Below are 24,922 nucleotides of genomic sequence, written 5' to 3' on the forward strand. Positions count from 1 at the left end.
ACGAAATTATGAAGGTAAATACTCAATACAATTTAAAAAATAAATTCAAGTTTTAGACAATCTCAAAGAATATAGAAACATATCTGTTTGTAAATATCTTATTTTACTCTGTATATGATATAAAAGTTTAGAAATGATCCAAAAAATGGATCAAAAGATTGCGATCTTGACCAAGAATTTTAGGAATAATAAAAAAAGTGCATCAAAAGATTGCGATCTTGGCCAATAATTAGATTTTGGTTCCGGGGCCACAAAATTTTTGAACGGTCCCTAAATCGAGTTTTATTTTTTACGAAATAAGCACATCATACTGAGTTCAGTGATAGTTCGAGTTTGGCTGTACTATATGTAGTTCTCCAGATAGAAGGCATATAAGAACATTTTTGATTGAATGAAATATATTGAATTTCTTGGTTAAGAGGTCACAAAATTTTTGACTGGCCCCTAAATTTTTTTTTTTTAACGGAAAAAGCACATCATACTGTTTTAAGCGATATTTTGGGATTGTTTTCTCTATATGTAGTTCTCCATATATGGGGCGTACAAGAAAAGTTTTGAGTGAATGAAATATATAGAATTTTTTTGAATGGGGGCACAAAAATTGTGAACGGCCCCTAACTCGAGTTTTCCTATTTTTTACGGAAAAAGTACATCATACTTTTAGTAGTTAAGTAGTAGTTTTTGTTTGGCTACACTATATGTAGTTCTCCAGATATATGGCTTAAAGCAATTATTTAGGCAGTAAGGGGCAAATTAGGCAAAATAAAATTGACTTAAATTGAAACTATACTCTCCCATATAAACTTTAAAACGTTATTTTTGATCATATCTTTAATATTAAAGAATAGGCATTTTGCTTAACATCCGGTCTCTAGTTATCATAGTAGCCCGAGCCCGTGCAGGCCTCTAAACACATTACCCCACAGAAATGAGTGCCATAAGTTCAGGCTTTCTAAAGGCTGTTGCGCCAGGAATTTAGTTATCATTATTATTATTAGTAATAGGCTTAATAAAGATTCTGCCTGTTTGTCTGCTCTGCTTGTAAGTATATTATTTCTAACTTTAAGATATAGTTATACAGGTCAATATATAATTGATCAGTTTCTTTCTAATGTGATTCATCACGTATATAAAAACTGGACAAACTACAAATTAGGATACTATACACAGGAAATTAATAACGATAGCTTTATTACTCAGATATTAACCTGCATACATTAATACATATGAGGATTTAGGTACTTAATAGAATGCTTTTTAATCATTTCTTTTTTTTAAAAGAAAGTTTTAAATTGTCATTTATAGACAGATGGCCTGTCGAATAATAATAATAATAATAATAATAATAATAATAATAATAATAATAATAATAATTATTATTATAATAATAATAATAATAATAATAATAACAATAATAACATTTATAAAAGACTAACATTAGTGCATCACGCTAACTCCTAATAGTAAATCACGTTGATGCTCATTGCAATAATATAATGCAATAATTTAGATTTGAGCATTTATATTTATGTATCCGCAAGTTCGTTGGTCGGCTACCTAAAAAAAAGAAAGAAAAAAAGAAAAAGTGAATGCAAACAATTAGAGCTCTTAAGTATTGACTTTAACCTATAATTAGTGCTTGAACTTTTCGGGTAAACTGTACCCGCCCAATATCCATTGCGTTTGGTTTACTCGATCCTTGGACCTGATAAACCCGTTTGATCCATGTTTGGCCTGTTTGGATCGTTTGACCCGATAGACTCGTTATGAGTTCATAGATGATAATTAAAACAATTTGTGTTATGATAATAAAATGAAACAACACATCATTTACAATAATGACAAACTAAGCTTGTTTTCATAAAAACGGGATTATCAGGTCATCCCTATTCATAGGTTCAATCGGGCAAACCCGATTCATACGGGTAAAAATACAATATCGGTCCAATGTGCGGTCCAGTTTCTATTCTATTTTCCGAGCATTACCGCAAATGCACAGTAGCCCGAAATGGCTCGGACGTAAAAAAAACAAAAAAACAACAACAACTACTACTACTACTACTACTACTACTACTATTATTATTATTATTATTATTATTATTATTATTATTATTATTATTATTATTATTATTATTATTATTATTATTATTATTATTATTATTATTATTATTATATTAATAGGAGAGAAAATTACTTGTTGAATGACCTGTACGTATTTTATTCCTATTTTAAATGGTTATTCTGGTTTTATGTATCTGCTTATTGGTTTGCAACACTCAGAAAGAATAGTTCGAGACTTCATTGTTTACCCTGGCGACAGGGAGAGCGGCTAAGCTTTTGTAATACCGGCAACATCCAACTGGTTGACAAACCGCACGTGGCCGCTAACTACCATATGACAGTTTTACTGCTGATAAGAAAACTTGGTTTAGCTTTGAAAACCACTATATATTCTACATTCCAACTCTTCTAGAAGTTTTGCTGAAGTCGTTGCACTAATTGCCATCTTGACGGTCGATTAAGTTTCTTTTCTGTGTAATCTGGTTCAGATATATCCAACATTAGAACTCCAACGAGAAAATGTCCTGAAGTTAGGGTACACAAATCGTTGGGATTGCAGACAAAGGAGTAATTGGCCGTGAATTCAGGCACGCTTCAATTTGACACAACACAGTTGACATTTCTTCAAAATTTAACACAGCGTTGCCTCCTACTCTTTTCAGGTGATACTTCACTGATTTAATTCCGGCCTCTCAAAATCCACCAAAATGTGGTGCGTGAGGTACATTAAAATGCCACTGTATGCCTTCCTTACTAAGATAATCTGTGACACTAATATAATGGTGATCAAATTTCAGCAACATAAAATCTTTTAGCTCTTTATTAGCTTTGACGAATATTGTGGAGCAGTCACTAAATATATCCGTTGGTTTCCCGTACGAGCAACAAATCTTAGAGTAGCTAAGAAAGCTTCAGTTTTACAGTCACTCACAATTTCTAAATGGATTGTGTGAGTAGTAAAACATACAAATAATGCAACATATGCTTTGTAAGTTGTTCACCCTCTGTCTTTAATTGCTTTGAGATGAATTAGTCCACAATAATATATTCCTGAACGAATAAACGAACGACTGGGATTTACTCTTGAAGCATTCAAATCTCCCATGAGCTGTTCTACCGTTAACTTTTTATGACGATGGCATGTTACACATTTCCGAAGTAATTTGCGAACAAAATCTCTCCCGTTAGTAATCCAAAATGTCTGTTGTAAAGAGAATAATATCAGTCTTGGTCCACCACGCAGACACAATATATGTTTATGCCACACAATTAATTCCGTTCAATGACTATCCCTTGGAAGTAAAATGGGATGTTTTCGATCTTCTGAATGTTTGACATTTTTAAGTCGACCTCCCACACGTAGAATACCCTTGCCATCCACAAATGGATAGAAGCAATTTAATCGATTTTTGGAAGGTAATGATTTACCGTTTTTGAGGTATTCAATCTCTGATGCAAATGACCTTTGTTGAAAATCTTTTATCAGATAATTACATCAAGGCATTAGAAAGTTCTGGTGCTGTAAGTAGACCTGTATGCTTGTTTCCTTGCGACACATGACAATTATTAATAAAGCGCTTACAATATGCAACAATTTGCTCAAGTTTCACCAACGATGAACAACTGTCAATAATGGTGGTATCAACATGTACATGTATAGACAATATGTGACTTCTTTCTTCTTGGCTGACTAACTTTAAATCCACCGTACATTCATTGGTGGGATTTTTGAGCCAGTCTGGGCTTTAGAACCATTAGTGATGTGCAAGTAAGGTGAAGGTAATAAACCTCGAGAATCACAGTCTACTGGATTATTTTTTGAATCCACTTTGAGCCACTTCACTGATGGCAAAAGTGTTTGAATCTTTGCTACACGATTCGCAACAAACACGTTTTATCTGCTCGAATCCGAACTCACCCACGAAAACACAACAGTGAAGTCGGAATAGGCAATTACATCATGTACTTCCAATTAGCTAATAGCAAGGCACCACAGAGCTCTAATCGTGGTAAAGACACTTGTTTGATTGGATCAACCTTAGTTTTTCCCATAACAGTGTTCACACTCACTTGGCCGTCTTGAAATACAGACTTCATATACACCACTCCACAATAGGCCTTTTCGGAAGAATCACAGAATCCTATTAACTCTCTTCTTGTAGCTTGAGTGACACTGATACACCTGTTGATTTTGATGTTTTTCAATAAAGAAAGCTCTGAGTAATAATTCCTCCATTTTCACAAAATCCATTGAGGAACTGGACTGCCCCGTTCTAAATTTAGCTTCCGAATTTCTTGCAATAATATTTTCGCATTAATAGTAGTGGGCGAAATCAAGCCTAATGGATCGAACACCTTTGCACTTTCTGATAAAATATTACGCTTAGTTACAACTGACTTAACTGATGGAAGATTGACATTATTGATGGATACCACTGAATTCCTAACGTTTTCACTGAATTACTACAATCAAAATCTAAACTACTTGTTACTTGTTTCAAATGGGAGGGTACGGAGTCCAAAACGTTGGAACTGTTGGATCATTTTCTCAGTTTAAAACCTCTTTTCTGCAATAATGCACTGAGTTGTTCTTGTAACTGAATTGCTTCATTAACTGAGGTGACACCACTGATTAAGTCATCAACAAAAAAGTCTTCCATTACTACAGCCGCTGCAATAGGAGATGATTCTTCTTCATATTTCGCTATTGTTGCAAACTTTTCACTGCTAAATATGGTGCTGAAGCTGTATCATAAGTTACCGTCACGAGCCTGTAATCCTTAATCGGAAGATTAGGGTGTTTACGCCACACAATTCGCTGGAAGTGTCTATGCTTTGGTTGGATTCTTACCTGTCTATACATTTTCTCAATATCAGCAGTTAATGCTACATTATGTTGTCTAAAACGCAAAAGTGATGGAATTAAGTCACACTGCAACCTAAGTCCGACAAGTAACTTATCATTCAATGACACATTAGATGAAGTTTTACAACTACCTTCAAAAACTATTCTCAACTTTGTTGTAGAACTGGAATCTTTTAGCACTGCATGATGTGGTAAGTAATACACTTCACTGTTTGGTTTCAGTATTTCACTTTCTGGAATAATCTTCATATGTCTCGTATCTTATACTCATTCATAAAATCTGCATATAATTGACACATTTTAGGCCTCTTTTTCAACCACCTTTTTACTAGCTTAAGACGTTTAATTGCCACTTCACAGGACACCAAGTCTTCCACTGTTGTCACAAAACGGTAACTGGACATGAATCCTACCTCTCGTCTCTTTGATGAGTCTTCTCGAAATAAATTTTACGCTGTTCGCCTTCTGACGACATTATATTTTGTGTAGGAATATCTTCTAATTCCCAAAACTGATGCAAAATTCTTTCACTGTTGCACTGGATATGATATGTTGATGCTGTGAGTTCTTTACGTCGCACTTGATCGTCATCGATAGAACCAAGCACTACCCATCCTAATTTGGTGTCCACTGCTACGGGAGAACCATTAGCTCCGTTACACACACCCACCGATAGCAGTTGAGGGTAAATATCTGCACCCAGTAACAGATCAATTTAGTCAGGAGCATTAAAATTCGGATTTGCTAATGTTAACATGTTAATATGCGACCATTATGAATATACCGTTTTGGTAGCATACCTGTTACGTTTGGCAACACTAATGCCTCTACAGAAAATTCTAATCTAACATCGTAACTGATGTAAACACGATATTAACAAACATCTTTTGCCCGAGCAACATTACTGGAACGCAGTCCAGAAACATGTACATGCACAGATTTTTTCTGTAAACCGAGTCATTGCGTGCAGTTTTCTGATACCAAGCTTTTCTCACTGGCTGAATCTAACAAAGCTCTCACTATTTGAGAATCCTAAATTGTAAGTTACGCCTTGTGCTAGGGTGTTTTTGTAACTTCGTCCGGTGGTCATATTTCCGAGCTCGAATCTAGACAGAAAAAGTGGAAAGGGGTCTATGACGATATGAACGGTTCATCATTTTCATAATCTGCTTAGCCACATTTCAAGCATGTCAGCACATATGTCTACACTCTGTCACTTCAAGGGATTCCTCCAACAATAATTCTACCTCGGCGAAACATTTTAAACGATATGTCACTTGCTCTATCGTCCGATTTGCGTTACTAAAATCTGATTCTCGTCCATTTTAAGGAGTCTGGATATTGTTCCGTCATTCATAGATTTCGTCCATTCTGTTCTGATATTCACATTTATGTTCAAGATATTTTCAGTTAAGTCAACTGAATAAAGTAATAGACACGCTATTACTGTAATTACAATTGGTCCGGTTATTTTGCCCTAGAACGTTTGTAAGATTATGTTGCTTGCACATTGTTTTTGAACAGGTTGAGACGTTCGAACGATATGTCACCTGCATTATCTTCCTATTTGAAATATCGAAGTTAAGTTATATACCCCAGGAAACATGACGAAGAGGATATTCCAGTCCTGGATTGCCCCCTTCCGTTTTTATTATTCAAATTTGCTTTTTTATGCGATATATTCAACCAGCTCGGCTGTATAGCCACTGGATGAAGTTACACCAACACCTATTGCAAGACATATCTTCCCATTTAAAATTCTTGAGTGATACCCTAAGACTCCATATTAGAGGATCCTGAGGAGCAAGTAAAGTACTCCATTGGATGCATCCCCGGACATTCTCCTATCTCAGTTTTTCTTTCTTCCTTTTTTCTCTAAACATTTCTGATTACGTTTCACTTGAAACGCCATCTGTTAAATGGTAGCCATTTCGTAAACTATGACCCGCACGAAAAAATGTATCCTACAAAAGGTGTTTCTTTCTTGTGACCTTCCCAACGATATATGACAAGACATACATTGGCATTTGAAATTTTCGAGTGACTGTCTAGCAAAATACTCCGCCCGATTCTTCCCCTGGCACTCTTCTATCTCAGTTTTTCTTTCACCCTTTTTACCTGAAATGCTATCTATTACGGAATGGCCATTTTGTAAACGGCGGCCCACACGATTTTTTTTTTTTTCACACAAGTTGTTTGTTTTCTTGTGAGAGTAAAGCAGAATGCTCCACTCGATGCACACCATGGCACTTTCCTATTTTAGTTTTTGTTTTATTTTTCTTGCTCCAGTCGCTTTTGATTTTATAGGCACTGGACGAAGTTACAGACACCCTCCATACGAAATTTGAAGGGAGGAAGGTGAAAAATGCTGTCTACAGATTTTCTGTTTCAACCATATTGACATGATATAACAATAAACAAAGAAGAGATTCTATGAAGAATTAACTTCTAGTATTGTGTTAAACTAGCATCATAGCAAAAAACGACTGATTATGAGTTTAATCCGTAGATACAAAACCTGAAACTCACAAAAAGTGTTTCCTGAACGAAGAACGAAATGTAAGTGAATTTTATACCAAAACAATTTTTTTTTGCATTTGTTTCTTATTTATGTACTGTTCTCTTTGCGTCCCAGTTTGAATGTAGGCAACCAGAACAATACTTGTGATATTCCGGGTTGCATAACTTAGACTTGCTTGTAACGAATGCAATCCAAGTCTGAAAACTAATCAATATTGAACATAAGACTCAATTTCATAAGGCAATTTCTTGCAAAAATCTACTGCAAGAAACCAAAGGTAGTACTTCAATCAGAAAATCATAAAAAGTCAATAAAATGAAAATATCCAGTTTTCTTCAAAGGTCGGTTTTCATTTTTTAAAAATCGCGAATTCCAGCTTGTTTGCATCTCTGGTCTCCAGTGAAGCTTTTAAATTTTGATTTAATTTGATTTTAAGTTTAGCGCTCCTTTCAGCAGCGAGGCTAGATAAGATGTGGACCTACAGCTTAACGTGGAAACAGAACCACATGAGCTCCCGTCGGGAATCAAACCCACGTCTCCTGCGCCAATGGCGTGTACGCTAACCTATTAGCCACGAATTCGTGAAGCTTTTTCCAATCGTGAACTAGAATATTAAATCGATGAGAAACTAGCCAAGGAAACTGGAAATTTTCGCTTTATTGACTTTTTTATTATCTTCTTTTACTACCTTTAGTTTCTTGTAGTCAAGGAAAACTGGAAATTTTCACTTTATTGACTTTTTATTATTTTCTTATTCAAGTACTCTGAATGATGTGGGTTCCTGTCACCACGGCATGCGCGTCCTCAGGTTGCGGATCCAGAAGAAGGCCTCTAGATATAGAGGTTAACTGTAAATATACTGAATAAGCAGTCACGGACAGGCGACAAGGAGTGGTCCTCCAGCTTGGGTATTTGGGCGAGGCTAACAACCTCATCCTCTTAAAAGGGCACTTGTTGAGAAACATTCACAGAAACCTCGGACCACAACTGATAACTTCGCAAAAGAAAATCGACATGAGATTTGGAACATGGAATATTTTAAGTCTCTATAGGGCAGGCGCGTTAAAATCCGTTAACGAGTGAATTAGAGAAATACAAGATGGACATAGTAGGAGTTCAGGAAGTTAGATGGGAAGGAAATGGAACTGTGAATTCCGGAAATGAAGGAAATAAAAATCACCAATTAGGACAAGATCTTTCGTTCACAAACGAATTATATCAGCATTTAAGCGGGTTGAATCCCCACGCGCGCGACCTAATCACTCCTCTCACTATCCTCACACCTCGTGAGCTGAGGCTCTGCCACCTGGCTCCCAGGTTTTGTTATCCTGGCACCCAGGTGGCTAGCCCTGATTGGCGGAGGGTAGTAAGAGGATCGAGCCACCCGCTCGTGAGGCTTCATCTGCTTTATTTTCATCTGTTGATCAAATACCACCTCATAGTGGTCAAATTGATAGATACAATGTGCCATAGGTAACAGGTACCAAGCTCTACATATTTTCTTTGATACACAATATACCACAGCTTGATTATCACAATAAATTTGTACTGGACGGTGATATGCAAACAATATGGCAAAGGCAACCGCCATAAACTCAGTGACAAAAGTTGGAAAGGTCCTAAGACCGGTCAATTGGAAAATGACATTCTCATAGAATCAACCACGGCCATACTACTAGCCGTAGCATCCGTAAAAAGAATAAGCTGTGAGGCGAACGTACGCTATATGGGGCGTGGTTGAGTCTTTACATGTAAAAGAATATTTACAGAAATCTAAAGAACTTCTGATGTAAGACTGCATATGCCAATGGAAACGATACATTTGTAACAGGAGTGATCCTAACAATATAGCCTACCAGTATTTGGCGTGCTCGCGCAGAGCGTAACAATAAAGAACAGGGGCAAGAACGTACAATATCTAAATATCTTTCATCTACTGTAAGCGAGTTATTTACAAGATCCACATTAATACCTAAGTATTGAAGTGCTATACTTTCTTTTATTACTCTTAAGGGTCGGTAGTGTGATATTACTGTTTTAAATGTATACTCATGTCCAAAATGATTGTCGCATGTCTATAACTGTCTTCTTGTAAGAATATAATATGATAATGATTTTGCATTGTACTTTTAATACTGATACTATGTGTATAATCGGGAAATGTATATTTGTGGTAAATTTCACAGCAAAAGAATTACAAATACGAAAATTAGAATGAGTAAAACAAAATGTTGCTAAATAGACAAGAAAGTTTTATTTTCCTTTTATTGTTCTTATTTACTGCTCTTTTGACATGAAATTTGCCACATACATGTCTTTGCCGATTATACACATACTAACATTATAAGAAATACCGGGCGAATTCGTTACCAAAATATATTCCTACAACAACATATTTATAGACATCCGACAATAATTGTGGATATGAATGTTCATGCCCAACAGAGAATAAGGATGACGATATAAAAGACAGTTTTTACGAAGAAGTGGAACGGATATTTGACCGACTCCCGCGATACCATATGAAAATTCTATTAGGAGATTTCAATGCGAAGGTAGGACGAGAGGATATTTTCGAACTCATTATAGGAAACGAAAGTCTTCATATGGAAAGTAACGACAACGGTGTTAGACTCGTGAACTCTGCAATATCCAAAAACCTTATCGTGAAGAGTACAAAATTCCCACATCGCCGTTCATAAATACACTTGGACATCACCAGTCGGAAAAAGACAATCAAATTGATCACGGTTTAGTAGATAAAAAAAAGACAATCTAGCATAATTGATGTTTAGTCGTGTAGAGGGGCTGATTGTGCCACTGAACACTACCTGCTAGCTGCGATAATAAGAAAGAGATTATCGTTGAATAAATTTAATTTAAAGAAATTAGAAGAGAGCCAGGTAAGAGAGGAATACCAAATTGAAGTCTCGAATAGATTCTCGGTTTTAAAAGATTTGGAGTGCACTAATGATGAGGATATTTGGATTGAAATCTCAGCAAAAGAAAAATTAAGATACGGGGAAATACGTAGGAACAAACCATATTTCGACTAGGAATGCATTAAGCTAGCTGAGAAGAGAAAACAGGCAAAATTACGTTAGCTACAAAATCCGAATGATATACCTACACGAAATTTCGTAGACAACATCAGGTGGAAAAGTTCCACAACTTTTAGAACAAAGAAACGCATTTTTTTGAACTTGAAGATAAAAGTAGAAATAAAAACATTCGGGATATGTATAAGGGGATCAGTGAATTTTAGAAAGGCTGTCAACCTCGTGCTTGTATATTAAAGAAAACTGACGAAACAGTTCTCACTGATACAGATAGCATCTTAAATACATGCAAAGATTTTTTTGACGATTTGTTTAACACGCAGGCAATAACTAATATTCGTGAAGAAAGGGAAATACACACCGCAGAACCTTATATATCCAGAATCTAACCGAATAGAAGTAGAAATCGCTATAATGATATTAAAGAAATACAAATCTCCGGATGTAGGCGAAATTCCGGCTGAGTTAATTTTAGCTAGAGGCGAAAAATTGTGAAACAAGATTCACATACTTATTCTCCTTGTCTGGAACAAGGAACAATTGCCACAAGAGTGGAAAAAGTTAGTTATTGTTCCAATTCACAAGAAAGGTGACAAAACTGACTAATAATTATCGAGGCATTTCTCTTCTGTCAACATCCTATAAAATCCATTCAAACATTCTATTAGCAATATTGACCCCATACGCAGATGAAGTTACTGGAGATTATCAGTGCGGATTTAGACGAAATCAATCAACTATCGACCATATTTACCATTCGACAAATACTCGAAAAGAACTAAGAATACAATACCGCAGTACATCAACTATTTATTGATTTTTGAGAGGCTTACGATCTGGTTAGGAGAGAAACATTGTACAATATTTTTACAGAATTTGGAATACTCAAAAAGCTAATTAGATTAATTAAAATATTTTTAAATGAATCCCAAGTAAAGTCCGGGTAGTAAAATATTTGTCCACAAGCTTTCACGTCGAGTATGGCCTGAAACAAGGAGATGCGTTGTCGCCATTATTATGCAACTTTGTCCTGGAATACGCTATAAGGAAAATCAAAGATAACACTCAGGGCCTACAGTTGAATGGTGTTCACCAGGTTATGGCGTATGCTGATGATGTAAATATAATATGGGATGATAGGAAAACAATAGAAAGAAATGTAGAGGTCTTATTTAACTCTTGCAGGGACACGGGATTAGAAGTAAATGCAGAGAAAACTAAATACATGGAACTTCGTAGGGGTCGTAATACGGCAAGTTATGGATGCCTTAAATTATCGAACAATACTTTTGATGAAGCGGATACTTTCAAATATATAGAATCAATAATAACAGACGAAAATCATATTTACGAAGAAATTAAATGTCGACTAAAAGCAGAGAATTCATATTATTATTCCCTGCTCTTTTCCCGTCTCGAGTTCTGTCTAAGAATTTGAAGTCTAAAATATATAAAACGTTATAATCATGCCTGTTGTTCTGTATGGTTACGAAACATGATCGCTTACTCTGAGTGAAGAACATAGACTAAAAGTATTTGAGAACAAGATCCTGAGATGAATATTCGGACCCGAGAGGAACGGGAATGGAGAATAACGGAAACTGCATAACGAGGAGCTATATAATTTATACGGTTTACTCAACATTGTTAGGGTCGTCAAGTCTAGGAGGCTCAGGTGGGCAGATCATGTAGCCAGGATGGAAGAAAGTTGGGACGCTCTCAAAGTCTTTAACTGGAAGACCAATCGGAAAACGACCATTAGAAAGACGCAGGCGCAGATGGGGGGGGGGGGGGGATATTAAGATGGATCTGGCAGAAATAGGAATACAAAGTAGAAACTGGATCCGGTTGGCTGTGGATAGAAGTCAATGGAGAGCTTTTGTGAACGCGGCATTAAACCTCTGGGTTCTGTAGATCATAGTTGTTACTTTTTTTTATTCAAGTACTACCGCTGGTTTCATGTAGTAGATTCTACAATTAACAAAGTGCCTTTACAACATTGAGTACTAGTGAGTCCTATATGTTCAGTCCCTGGCTGATTATATTGGTTAGTTTTCAGACTGGGATTGCATTGATTATGAGCAAGAAGTTAGGCAATCCGACACATCACAAGTGTCGTTTCGGATGCCTGAGCAATTGCCTGAAAGTTATGCATTTTGTCATAGTAATTCACGGAAGGATTATTGGAGTTATCTTCCAGTTTGAGCACCCACTCATATGAAATATGTTTTGTTGTTTAAAGGGTTATTCGAACCAGTACTTATATCCGAGGCAAGTACCCAGCTGGAAAGCGAACTTGGTACCATGCCCACAAAAACCGTATGCCATTAGGCACGGCCGCGAACGGACTTTGGGAACAAGATGTAGTTCTAGGTGTAGGACCCTGCACGCGAGTGTCGCGCGTTATCCTGTTGGGAAGTTGCTCAACCACAACCAGATCACAACTGAACTCAGAAATTTATGGGTTTAGTTTTAGTTACTCGATATCTCATAAATGGGTATTACACGTGAGCTAGCACGGAATTTAATTGCAGCTTAATCTATAACGCTAAAACCTGGAACAGTATTTCCAATGCAGAATGCCACCATCACCCATGTGTACCCACGGTAATACAAACTTAGAGACAGACATAATAATTCTACAAACTGAAGCGCGATTCGTCTGAGAAAACGATTTTACGGCATTAGACTCTCCATACGTGACATCCATGGCAACTTTGGAGCCGCACATGTCTTTGCTGTTCAAAATATGCCTCACGTCGCAAACGACTTCGTAGAGACGCTGGTTGCTACAAAAATACTTCGAATTCGTGCGCCAGTGTTCTGGATGTTACTATGCTATCCTCCATAGCCTTACACACAGTCAGTCTTTATACTGTCGTTCGGTGGTTCTTTCCTGAAGTCATAGGTTCCATATTTCCATCCTTCCAGATCTGGGCACTACTGTCGCGGCAAGATAATCCATAGTTACAATTTACCACAGTTCTTCCGCGATATACGATGCACACCTGCAGAAATTATTGCCTCGTTCGAGAAAGTAAAACATTGTTCGACCGCCTAGATACGCATATATCAAGTCAAACACTCGTTCCAACGGAACTGTGGGTTTTCGTTTGCTGTATCCACGGGCATCGTCAGTCCACATTGTGCGTCGCAGAGCTACTGGTAATTATTTTACTGCCCTTCCATCCTCTACACATTTTGCAAATATAAAATCAATCCAATATCTACGTAACGTTACATTTTAATGCGTAGTAGTATATTACATAAATTGTGATAAAGTGTAAGGTTTTATATTTTATTTTCTTTCACATTGATTATTGTAAGCAAATTTGATTTTTATGTGGGTAAATTTTTAATAGCTTTAGGTAATTATTGTAGTGAATAGTGTGTAATTTGAGTAATGAAGTAATAGTGCATAAAAACTTCTAAACTCGTTTTCAGTAAGGAACTTTTTAGAGAATTCCACGATAATATTCGTTTTATGTGAAAAGTTCCGTTCGTAATCACAGAATTATTACTGAATCACTAGAGTACCAATTAACTTTAGCCCTGCCCGCTAGTCTAGTGGGTAGCGCATGCACCTTTGGTGCACGTGACCCCTGGTTCAATTCTCGATCGGAGAAAACAAAATAATTTATAATAATAATAATAATAATTTCTCAAGCATTCACTTGCATTAATCCTTTGGCTTAAGTGGCATACTGGAACATTAACTAAAGAAAGAAAATTTTCAAATTTAAAGTACTAGAAGAATTGTTTGCTCCGACTCCACATGAGACGTTTTTGCGCATGAGTTCGATTTTGCTCACGTTATTTTATTTGTGCGTTGAAGCTTAACGTCCCTTTTCGGCACCGAAATTATATAAAACGTGGATTTGTACTTTAAGGTAAAATCTGAACCACCATAATGCGTTAAGTTTTTTTAGTGTTCTCCACCCGGAATCGATCCCGGGACGACGTGCACAAAGGTGCACTCGCTTTCTACTAGACCAGAAAGGAGGGCTTTTGTTTGCCATGTAGACAAAGTGGAGTTGAAATTCCCAATACAATTAATGTAAACAAAGTGGTCTAAAAAGTTGTTTACTTGTATGTAGAAGCGCAAATGAATTTTGTTAATAACTTACACCCGTGGTCGAATGGTCCAAGCCATTACGCTGCCAGTAGTAAGATCCGTCGAAAGCATCTTTTGAGTTGTTCGTTGGTCAGAAGTACTTAAGATTGTGTTGTGTGCCACTTTTAAAGTCAAGAAACCACATAATGATAGATTGAAAGTTTCTCCAGTGAGAAATTAATCACCGTTTGGAACCTGCTGTGTGTATATATATTGAATTACAAAAGATTACAATCGTTTTCTAATGTATTGTTGAACCGTGTTTTTGAGAAAATGAAGTCAGTTTATTGTAGTGAATTAATTGATTTCTGTGTATTGCACAAAGGTAAAAACTTACTTGGATACTGATCGTATTTTGGTATTGTAAAATCATGTCTTTAGGAATGGAAAGACCAGATTTTAACTAGTTCTACGTTTTTTAAAATAAGGACCAAGCATCTTCACATTGTCGGAAAAATATGAATTCACGTGAACTGAGTATCTGCGTAACTAAGTCCTGAATATCTGTCCTTGTATACCTGTTATCTGTAATCTTAACTTCAGTTTCCAATTTTCCACGTACTCTTTTGAAACATTATTATGACTAAGAACATTAAATGCTTTAGGCCTCACGTTGTAACTGATATTTGTGCTAATTTTATTTATAGATAAATCTGCTTTACCAAGATATGCTTAAAAAACGTCAAGAAATTGAAAAGCTGGCACGAGCTGGAAAGTTTAAATATGAGTACGATAGTGATGAGGAAGTGGAAGGAGGAACTTGGGAGCATAAGCTTCGTATGCAAGAGATGGAGGCTACACGACTATGGGCAGAAGAATTAACAAAACGAGCTGAAGGAAAACATCATATTGGTGACTTCCTTCCTCCAGAAGAATTGGAAAAGTTTATGGAAAAGGTATTGCTTTTTTGGTGAAGATATATGTGTGTGTGTGTGTGTGTGTGATTGGTGTGATTTTTTGTGTGTTGTATTATTTTGTCTACCATTTTCTTTACTTGCCTTTATGATGGACCGTTGCTGCAAAGTGTGAATTACGTTAAGAATTATGAGGAATGTAAGCTGTTCCAGTACGAAATTCCTGGTACTTATTTAGTTAATTTGATCAGGTTGATTGCTTAAACACTAAGAGGGACATTTATTAGATACTAAAACCATCGAATAAGCAGTTACATAGAAGAAAACTATAGTTTATATACGATAACAATAATAATCGTTCAACTTGACTACAGTATAATAGTAAGGTAAGATAATAAATCACAATACGAAAGGACCAAGGAAATACTGTTGCGTCATACTCACTTTGTAGTTTATCCCAAAACAAAATCCTCGCTACATATTTTGGGGCCGCGGTGGCTCAGTGGTAGAGCGTTCACCTCTGGTGCTTGGGGTCCCGGGTTCGATCCCAGCCCCCGCCAAGTGAACTTTGTGGTGGACAAACACCGTGTGCGTGGGTTTTCTCGGGGTTCTCCCGTTTCCTCCCACTTTCTTCATTCCACCATTTCATTCATTACTCATCATCAATGTCTCCTTTAGCCTAACCGGCATAACCGTGGGATTTTTTTCGCTACATATTTTGCTGAAGGTAGAATATTAAGGAATTCTTACTGTATTAGTGTATCAATATCTGTAGCGCTGAGCACATTAGATTTTAAAATGAACTATATATTGGCTGGCTTGATATTTGGTCTGTTCATTGTGCTTTAAATATGCGTATAACTTGAGCGAGGATTGCTTTTCTCTTACCATTGGACAATTCTACCTAGACTCTCCTTCTCATGTATATCAGGTATCCGTGGTTTGACTTCTGAAGATGGATGATTATGTTAAATGTCGAAAATCGAATGTTCTGACACTCGGTGTTACGACCTGATCAAACTACTATAATTCACACCTTCTTACCAAGAGCAGACTAGTTGCTGCTCAATCTTACTTAAGAGATAGCACCAGAGAAACCATATGAAGTTAGTGGTATTTAGGCTGTACTTGTCTTGGTGTCATGGAAGGATCTACATACTTTCCTCCATATTGCTGTTCCATTTCAAGGTTTATTAAATGCACACACATTTTTTATTTATTCTGTTTTAGCTTATCTGATTAATTCTGGGACGTACTGTATATTCGGGTCGCACAAACAAAAATTAGGCGCCTCAGGAAAAAAAAAAAAAAAAAACAAATGAAAGAAACTGGCCATACAGGAGTCCAATAATTTACTCAATCTTCTTGCTTCTGGTTTGCATTAATGAGTGTATGATTACGTGTCATATATTTCTGAGGTCGTCAATCTTATTCTCCGATCTTATCAGGATACTTTTCAAGTGTGCATGTCCCAGCTCAGTAGCGCGCTTCCCCGTGCTGATAGAGTAACCCATCATGTTTTACTGGACCTGTTCTGGCGGATAAGTCTTTGGACTTATGTCCTATCAGATACATGTATCAGATGGTAGGACGGCTTCTCAGTGTCAGACAGACATTGTCAGCTATCTACGTCGCGATCCAGAGGAAACATAGGATCCTATACCCCAGGGATATTCTGTATCTTTATGATAGTGCCTGCCAAACAGCTACTTGTGTGGCCGCTCGGGTTGCTTATACTTGTTATTAAAGTGAATACTGTATGCTTATGAGCACAGTTTTTATACCACATTTGAGAGATCAAACAGAAGGCCTTGTTCGGACCATCATCTCTTGTTACGTACTAAGTTCAGGCCAAATCTATGAATTCTTGCTGGGTGTCTTTGTGTCTTCATGACTGTAGTATTGTCCTCCAACCTTTTTGTTGTACTTGATTCTCATATATATATATATATATATACAGATGGTGATCAGAAAAATAAAAACACCTGTAGTTGGCAACACATCAGATGCACGGGTTGGCAGTGGTGTGTTAGGTCGGTCTCCATACTACATCAGGCGCAGTGGAACAGCAGTGTCCAGTGGCTGCAGCAGACGGAGGTAGTGTAAAATGGGAGACCTCTCAGATTTTCAAAGAGGGCAAATTGTTGGTGCTCGGTTTTTTGAGTGAGTGTGACGGCAGTGGCTACTGTGTTAGGTGTGTCGCGTGGGACAGTGTCGAAGGTGATGACGGCCTACACAACACACGGGAAAACCACATCGGGGAAGCGGAACAGTGGGCGGAAGAAAATCATGAGTGACAGGTCACACCGGGTATTAAAGTGCATTGTCACGCAGAACCGTCGTACCACTGCGAAGCAAGTGACGGAGGAACTCAATCAGCACCTCCCCCACCTTGTTTCGACAATCACAGTCCGCCGCGAATTACATGACATGAACTTACGGGGTCGTGTTGCACGGGCCAAACCGCTCATCAGGGACCATAACGCTTTCGCACGCCGCAAATGGTGCCGCGACCATGCAACTTGGACCGTTGAGGACTGTAAACGTGTGATATGGTCGGATGAGTCATCCTTCACCCTATTCACAACCACGGGCCGTGTTTGTGTGTGGAGAACGCCCAAAGAAGCTTATGATCTGCAGTGTCTCCGCCCAACTGTGAAACAGTGCGGCGGCTCGGTGATGCTGTGGGCCGCCATATCATGGTTTTCATTGGGTCCTGTGGTCACACTTAGCGGACGAATCACTGCCAACGATTATGTCGTCGCAATTTTAGAAGACCACTTGCATCCTATGGTCCGGATGTTGTTTCCGGACAATGACGCCATCTTCCAGGATGATAATGCACCCATTCACACAGCTGGCGTTGTTGCAGCGTGGTTTGAGGAACATCGGGATGAAGTTCAACACCTCCCCTGGCCCGCCCAATCCCCAGATCTCAACATAATTGAACATCTGTGGTCCGTCTTGGAAACACGACTTCGGCGACGATTTCCACCTCCATCCTCTCTCACAGAACTGGCCGATGCCCTGCACGAGGAATGGTGTAAAATTCCACTTGCTACCATTCACGACCTCTATGCCTCCATCCCACGTTGCATCAAGACTGTTCTGAAGGTGAAAGGTGGCCCGACATCATATTAATCTGTTAAGTCGCAATTTCGTTTAGGTGTTTCCATTTTTCTGATCACCATCTGTATATATATATACAGGGTGTGTCAAAATAAGTGTTACAAGCCAATATCTTTGAACTATACATCAAATAAGAAAAATATTAAGAGTCAATGTATAATACAGAGTCAAACACGAGGTTCCCCGCCCCCATTTTGAGGGGAGGGGGTGTATGTGAAATTCTCAAATGGGAACATAGGTCGAGTGATACCTCGTTCGAAAGGGCTTGGAAAATTGAACAATTTTTGTAGGAAACAATTTTTGATATGGGACACCGTTTTCAAGATGGCCCCCAAAAATGGTCCTGTATCAGATAAAATTTCTAGTACGTATAAATCAGAAACGGCTCAGTAGAAAACGGTGAAACAAAAAATGAAAAGGAAAAATCCATGGGCAACATGGAATGGTATTGTTGCGGTATCCCCAGGGCTCTCATCATGGGGCCCCGGAACCAACTTGAAAATTTCAAATGGGAATATAGTGTGAGTGATACCTTGTTTGATGGATCGTGGAAAGCCAAACAGCTTAGTACAAAATTTGTTTTGATTTCGGGCAAGCCTGTTTCAAAATGGCCGCCGAAAATGGTTCCCTATTCTGATACAAAGCATAGGGTTCGAATTTAGTGTTAAACATCAATATACCGCGAATTATGCATCAAAGAAGAAAAGTGTTAAAAGAGTCAATGTACAGTACAGACGGCCTAAAATATGGGCTAAACACGAGGTTCTCCCGCCCCCATTTTGGAAGGAGGGATATATGTGTTCTTATGAGTGAACTTAGAGTGAATTTCAGGAAGCAGCGACATAGGGAATTACGTTTTCCGATTACGTCGCTGCACATGATGCGCTTGTAACTGGGGATCCCGATGTTGATAATTCAATTGTAGCAAGCGTGAGGGAGGTTACAAAGGAAGATGAAGCAGATTCCGATGATGAGGGAGAAATGGAAAATGTGAAACAACCCGTGAGTTCCAAAGAAGCAATTCAGAGTTTGGAAAACTTGCAATGCTGTCTTTTCGAACACAGCAGCATGGTGCCGGACAATGCATTTCAGTCATTTGAGGAAGTGGAAGCAGCGGTGCTACAAACAGCGGCAACAGACACGGTTCAGAAGAAAATTACAGACTTCCTCAAGCGTGCTTGAACAGGTAGGAAGAACTGCAATATGTACGATAGGCTAAATAACAACCCAATTAATAAAATTATCTTCAGATGTAATTCTATATTGGTGTGTATTCTTTGTTAAGCGTATCTGTTTGTTGTTTAATCGTTTGTTTTTTCCATAATTCGGAAAAATACGTACATAAATTTGTTTATAACGAAGTTAGGATATAAAGAACTCATTGTGTTAGTCCCTTCAGATTCTTATGAGTGGGCTGCACTGTATACCAGTTTTCTCAGTTTTCGGTTTTGCGTTCAAGGGTGAAGTTTTGAAATACTGATATTCAGAGATCTTCGCACCGTGACCGAAGCAGTTCAAGCTGTTGAACGAAGAAGCTAGTATGGGTATATATAGTGGTAGTTTGTACAGTGCTGTGTAGCATGTCAGATTTGGCAGCTATGAAGTTGAAAGGTGCAACAAAGTCTGATATGGGAACTTTTGAAACTTTTGAGTCTGAACTTGGACAACGCCGCCGAAGCAACCCGAGTTCTTGCTGTGCGAAAGCTTAAGGGACAGTTGATCACAAAAACAACCAGATGGTTCAGGAACTTTCGCTGGGGTTGTAAGAACCTCGCCGATCGGTCAAGATCAGGTAGGCCGAGAACTGAGTAGATTCCGAGATCGTATACCAATCTATAAAGGCAAATTCAACGTCTAGCATTCGGAGGTTCTCCAGCCAACTCGTTATTTTACACTCCAGTTTCGTTCATCATCTTCGTGAACGCAGTAGAAACATCTGAAACCTGTCGAATTGTCTTTCTTGAATTGACGCCATCTCAGTCACAGAGGCAGATGGCTGTGTATAAGAAGCTTTTGATAAATCCGCGTGATTTGGGTTTCCTAGATAAAATAATAACGCGGGACGTAGAATAATAACGTGGGACGAAATGTGAATATTTTCCCAAACTTCAAACATTCCTAAGGAATGGTTAAATACGAATACTTTGAAGACATGTTAGTGCCCTCCGTCTGGTGGAATTATGGATGGATAATTCACTACGAGTTCGATCTGGACGAGCAAACTATTAATGCCAACATGCACTCCCAACGGTTGTAGCGTATTCGTGGTAGTTTATGCTAAAAGTGCCGTTGGACAGAAAATGAGCTCTTTTGGAAGAAGAGGACGCAAAACATCATAGCTCTCGACCAAGCCGGAATAACTGCAGGAATGTGAGGAAATTGAACTGATGGCACACTCAGCATAAATACCATACCTCGCGTCCTCGGATTATTAATTATTCCAATCCATGACTCATTTTCTACGCTTGCGATGCTTCAGCAACCAAGAGGAGGTGAAAACTGATTCAAGAGTTCTTTTTTTTTTTTTCTTTTTTTTTTAATAATTCCTCCACTACCCCTGCTCTTGCCGTTTTCTTACGGACTTACCAGCAGACGCATCTGCCCCTAACTCTGTGATAATCTCTCTCCTTTTTTTTTTGTTTATCTCCTCTCTCTTTTCGTTTTGTATACCCAACTGCTAGGGGGTGGGGCTTTTATGACCTGAGTCCTAAAATGCTTATCTCAGGTCTTAGTTTTCTTCTTCTTATATGCGTATCCTTTATTCTGGAAATAAAAGAGAAACATTTTTAATATATACATGATAACATAGATACAACACAATTTACAAACACACAGTACTCATAATACTACATGACTAACATAGGTGATCTCACCTGTATAAATTATCTATGAATTGAATTTAACTTTTCTGTTTTCATTTCATTTCATTTATTCTTTTTTATATATATATAGTTCATTACCTGTATGACTATTAGGTTTTTCACCTTAAACCTTATTCTATTATAGTTATTAATAACACTTGGTTTTCACCTGTATTATTGTACCTATAGACTTCCTAATTTTGGCGGTCCTCCGCATTTCAGTTTTTATCTCTTTTTTTACACGGTCTTCCGCACTTCATATTTCTACTTTAGATCACCATAAAACACTGAAATACTACAACTACACCATTACATTTCCCTTACTACACTACACTGATAAACACACAAAACACAACACACACACAAAACACCAAGGACTTGGTTATTAGACTAAGATTGTTTTGGCTATATTTATGATCTTCCCTAGACATGCAGAAATTTTATCTTCTTCTTCTTCTTGCCAAGTCAAGGCTTATATGCACTCTGTTTATTTCTAATATTTTGCTACACAGACTGCTAAGCTTTAGTCTTTTTTCTTTGTCTCTTATTATTTCCTGTATTCCATTTAGTTCAAAATCGTTTCTTAGATGTGCTCTTATATTGCGGTCATCTTCGAACAAAGTAATGTTCTCACAGTAAAAGGTTATGTGATCGGGTGTTTGGATATTTCCACATACGTCATTATCTAAAAGTCCTAATTTATAAAATGTAGTTTTGAATGGTCCATGTCCGGTTAAAAATTGTGTCATGTGTTTATTAAAATGAAGATCTCCCATTTCTAGTCTTTGGTCAATGTTAGGAAAAATATTAAATAATCTTCGGGCTTTGGTGCTATTTGTCCAAGTTTCCTGCCATTTCCTCCTTATACAGGGTGCAGCACGTAAAACCGGCCCGTCGTAATATTCTGGTATATTGTGTTTTTGGCAACACTTAAATAATCTACCTTCCTACCAAGAGAGGGCGTGTCGAGGTCGGGTCGACTTACGTGACCTTGCAGCAGTCACGTGCAGCCGCAGCCAGTGAAACTTGTCGAAACCAGTTGAGAAAAAGGCCTCGTTGTGTTAAGCCGGGTGAGTGTCAGTGTGTGATAATGCCGTATTCGATACCCGAGCGTGTTGCCATTGTTGAAGGGTTCATTCTCACTGGATCTTTTGTGAAAACAAAGAATTTGTTTCGGGAGAAATTTCCAGGACGTTCTGTGCCAGCAAAAAGCACCATTCAGGAATTGATTGAAAAATGGCGGCGTACAGGATCGGTTCAAAATGCTCCCAGGAACAGACGACCATCTGTCTGCACACCTGAATTAAAGATGCAGGTGGAGGAGATAATGACAAGAAGTCCTCGAAAGTCAACCAGGAGATTGAGTCAACAGGTTCATGCGAGTGAGAGAAGTTGCAGACGTGTTTTAAGGGGACTGAAGTTAAAACCGTACCGGATAAGTGTTGTGCAAGAACTGAAGGAGCCTGACCTGCAGAAGAGGGTGCATTTCTGTTCATGGCTCTTGAGCAATGTTGCCAGTGGTTTCTTGGATCCACTAATGCTCATCATGAGTGACGAGGCGTGGTTCCACCTGTCTGGGTACGTAAATTCCCAAAACAACCGGTATTGGTCGACAGAAAATCCACACGCAATCCACCAGGTACCCTTGCATGATGAGAAGATTGGTGTTTGGTGTGCCATTTCCGCCACACGCGTTATTGGGCTCATATTCTTTGAGACGACAGTGAACAGTGACGTGTATATGGGAATCCTGGAGGAGTTTTATACACACTTGACCGAAGAGGAGCGTCAGTTATGTTACTTTCAGCAGGACGGTGCAACATGCCACACATCAGCTGCATCATTGTCCCTTGTGCATGAGATGTTTACACCAGAGAGGACAATCAGCAAAGGCTTGTGGCCTCCTCGGTCATCAGACTTGTCCACGTGTGACTTTTACTTATGGGGACTGTTAAAGGGAAGAGTATACGAAACAAATCCACACACAATTGAAGAACTCAAGACCAGGATCCAGGATGTCACCAATAGTATTAAAACACAAGAACTGACAAGGGCATATATGAATCTCCTCAATCGTGCTCACATGTGTGTTGAAGTGGGCGGAGGACACTTTCAGCACCTGCTGTGAAGACTGCTGTGAAGGTGAGTAGTCATATTCAATACATTACATTTCATTTATGTGTTGTAGTTAATCATATTCAATACATTACATTTCATTTTATGTGTTCACTTTACGGGACGGTTTTACGTGCCGCACCCTGTATAATTGTCCATTTCCTCCCTCGTGAGAATTCTGTGTTTAAATATTCTTTCCACTTTTACTAGGTTGCCCTTTTGCAGCCAATATCGACCTGCTTGTCTCAGTATTGATAGATATAAGGGTTCTATGCCTAAAAGAACTTGTAGGGCTTCCACAGGTGTAGTACCCATTGCCCCGGTCATTCTTATTAAAATACTTCTTTGAATACTATCTACCTTTGTTCTTATTTTAACATTTTCTAGTAGTCTGTGGCTCCAAGAACTTGAGCCATAAGCAGCGATTGTTACAAATATTGCCTTGTAATATGTTAGACAATGCCTTGCCGACAATCTAAAGTCTCTTGCCATTATATAAAAAAAATTATTTGCAATTTCGATTATCTTTTCTTTTTGTTTGTTTATATGGACTGCAAAGTTCAGCAACTGATCCAACCATATGCCAAGATATTTAAAAATTTCTACTCTGGAAATGGACTTAATACCAATTTTTATAATAGGATTTCTTTCCAATTTCCCATTAGCTAACATATATTTTGTTTTGTCAGGAGATATATTTAATTTTGTTAATTTACACCAATTCAATAATTTTTCCATAACTAGGTTTGACCTTGCTTCCAATTCCGTTCGGCTTTTTCCATTTATGATTAACGCTATGTCGTCTGCGTAAGCCACTAAGCCAGTTATTTCTTATTTATTATTATTTATTTATTTATTTATTTATTTAGTTATTTATTATTTATTTATTTATTTATTTATTATTTATTTCTTAGTTATTTATGTTTTTTAATCCTGGTTGCGACATGATGTCCCAGAGCAGAGGTCCCAATATAGATCCTTGTGGACAGTAGCGTAGCCAGGATGTGTGTTTGGGGGGGGGGGCAAGTGCTGTTATAGGTACATATAGAAACATTACGAACAAAGAAATATATAAACATAAAAATATATAAAAAATTACGAACGTCAAAGTATTGAAGTACATTGTCGGGCCTCTTTGGGGGGGGGCCCTCTGGGGCCCCCTTCCCTACGCCACTGCTTGTGGACATCCCTTTGTTATGTTTTTTCTTATTTCCATATTAGAAGCTGAATAAATTACTTCTCTGTCTGTGCAGTAACTTTGACTAACCGTAGAATATCTGCGTAAATCTGTAGGTTCTGCAATTCTTTAAACATGGCCGGCCACCATAAGTTATCAAAAGCG

General features: G+C 38.0%; 2 protein-coding genes across 4 annotated transcripts in view; one reads left to right on the forward strand and one right to left on the reverse strand.

Moving 5' to 3' along the window:
* Nucleotides 1–24,922, forward strand: part of LOC145666520 (uncharacterized) — a 466,510-nt gene that overhangs the window by 315,949 nt on the left and 125,639 nt on the right. For all 3 annotated transcript variants that reach the window (XM_081733813.1, XM_081733810.1, XM_081733811.1), the window contains one exon: nt 15,269–15,517. In XM_081733813.1, coding sequence (XP_081589939.1) covers nt 15,269–15,517 — 249 coding nt within the window. The remainder of the gene's footprint in view (nt 1–15,268; nt 15,518–24,922) is intronic.
* The window catches only part of LOC145666521 (uncharacterized), a 411,536-nt gene that overhangs the window by 73,965 nt on the left and 312,649 nt on the right, over nt 1–24,922 (reverse strand). The gene's annotated exons all lie outside the window — the stretch shown is intronic.

This window comes from Thermobia domestica, chromosome 12 (assembly GCF_964235325.1).
Source record: "Thermobia domestica chromosome 12, izTheDome1.hap1.1, whole genome shotgun sequence".
NCBI lineage: Eukaryota > Metazoa > Arthropoda > Insecta > Zygentoma > Lepismatidae > Thermobia > Thermobia domestica.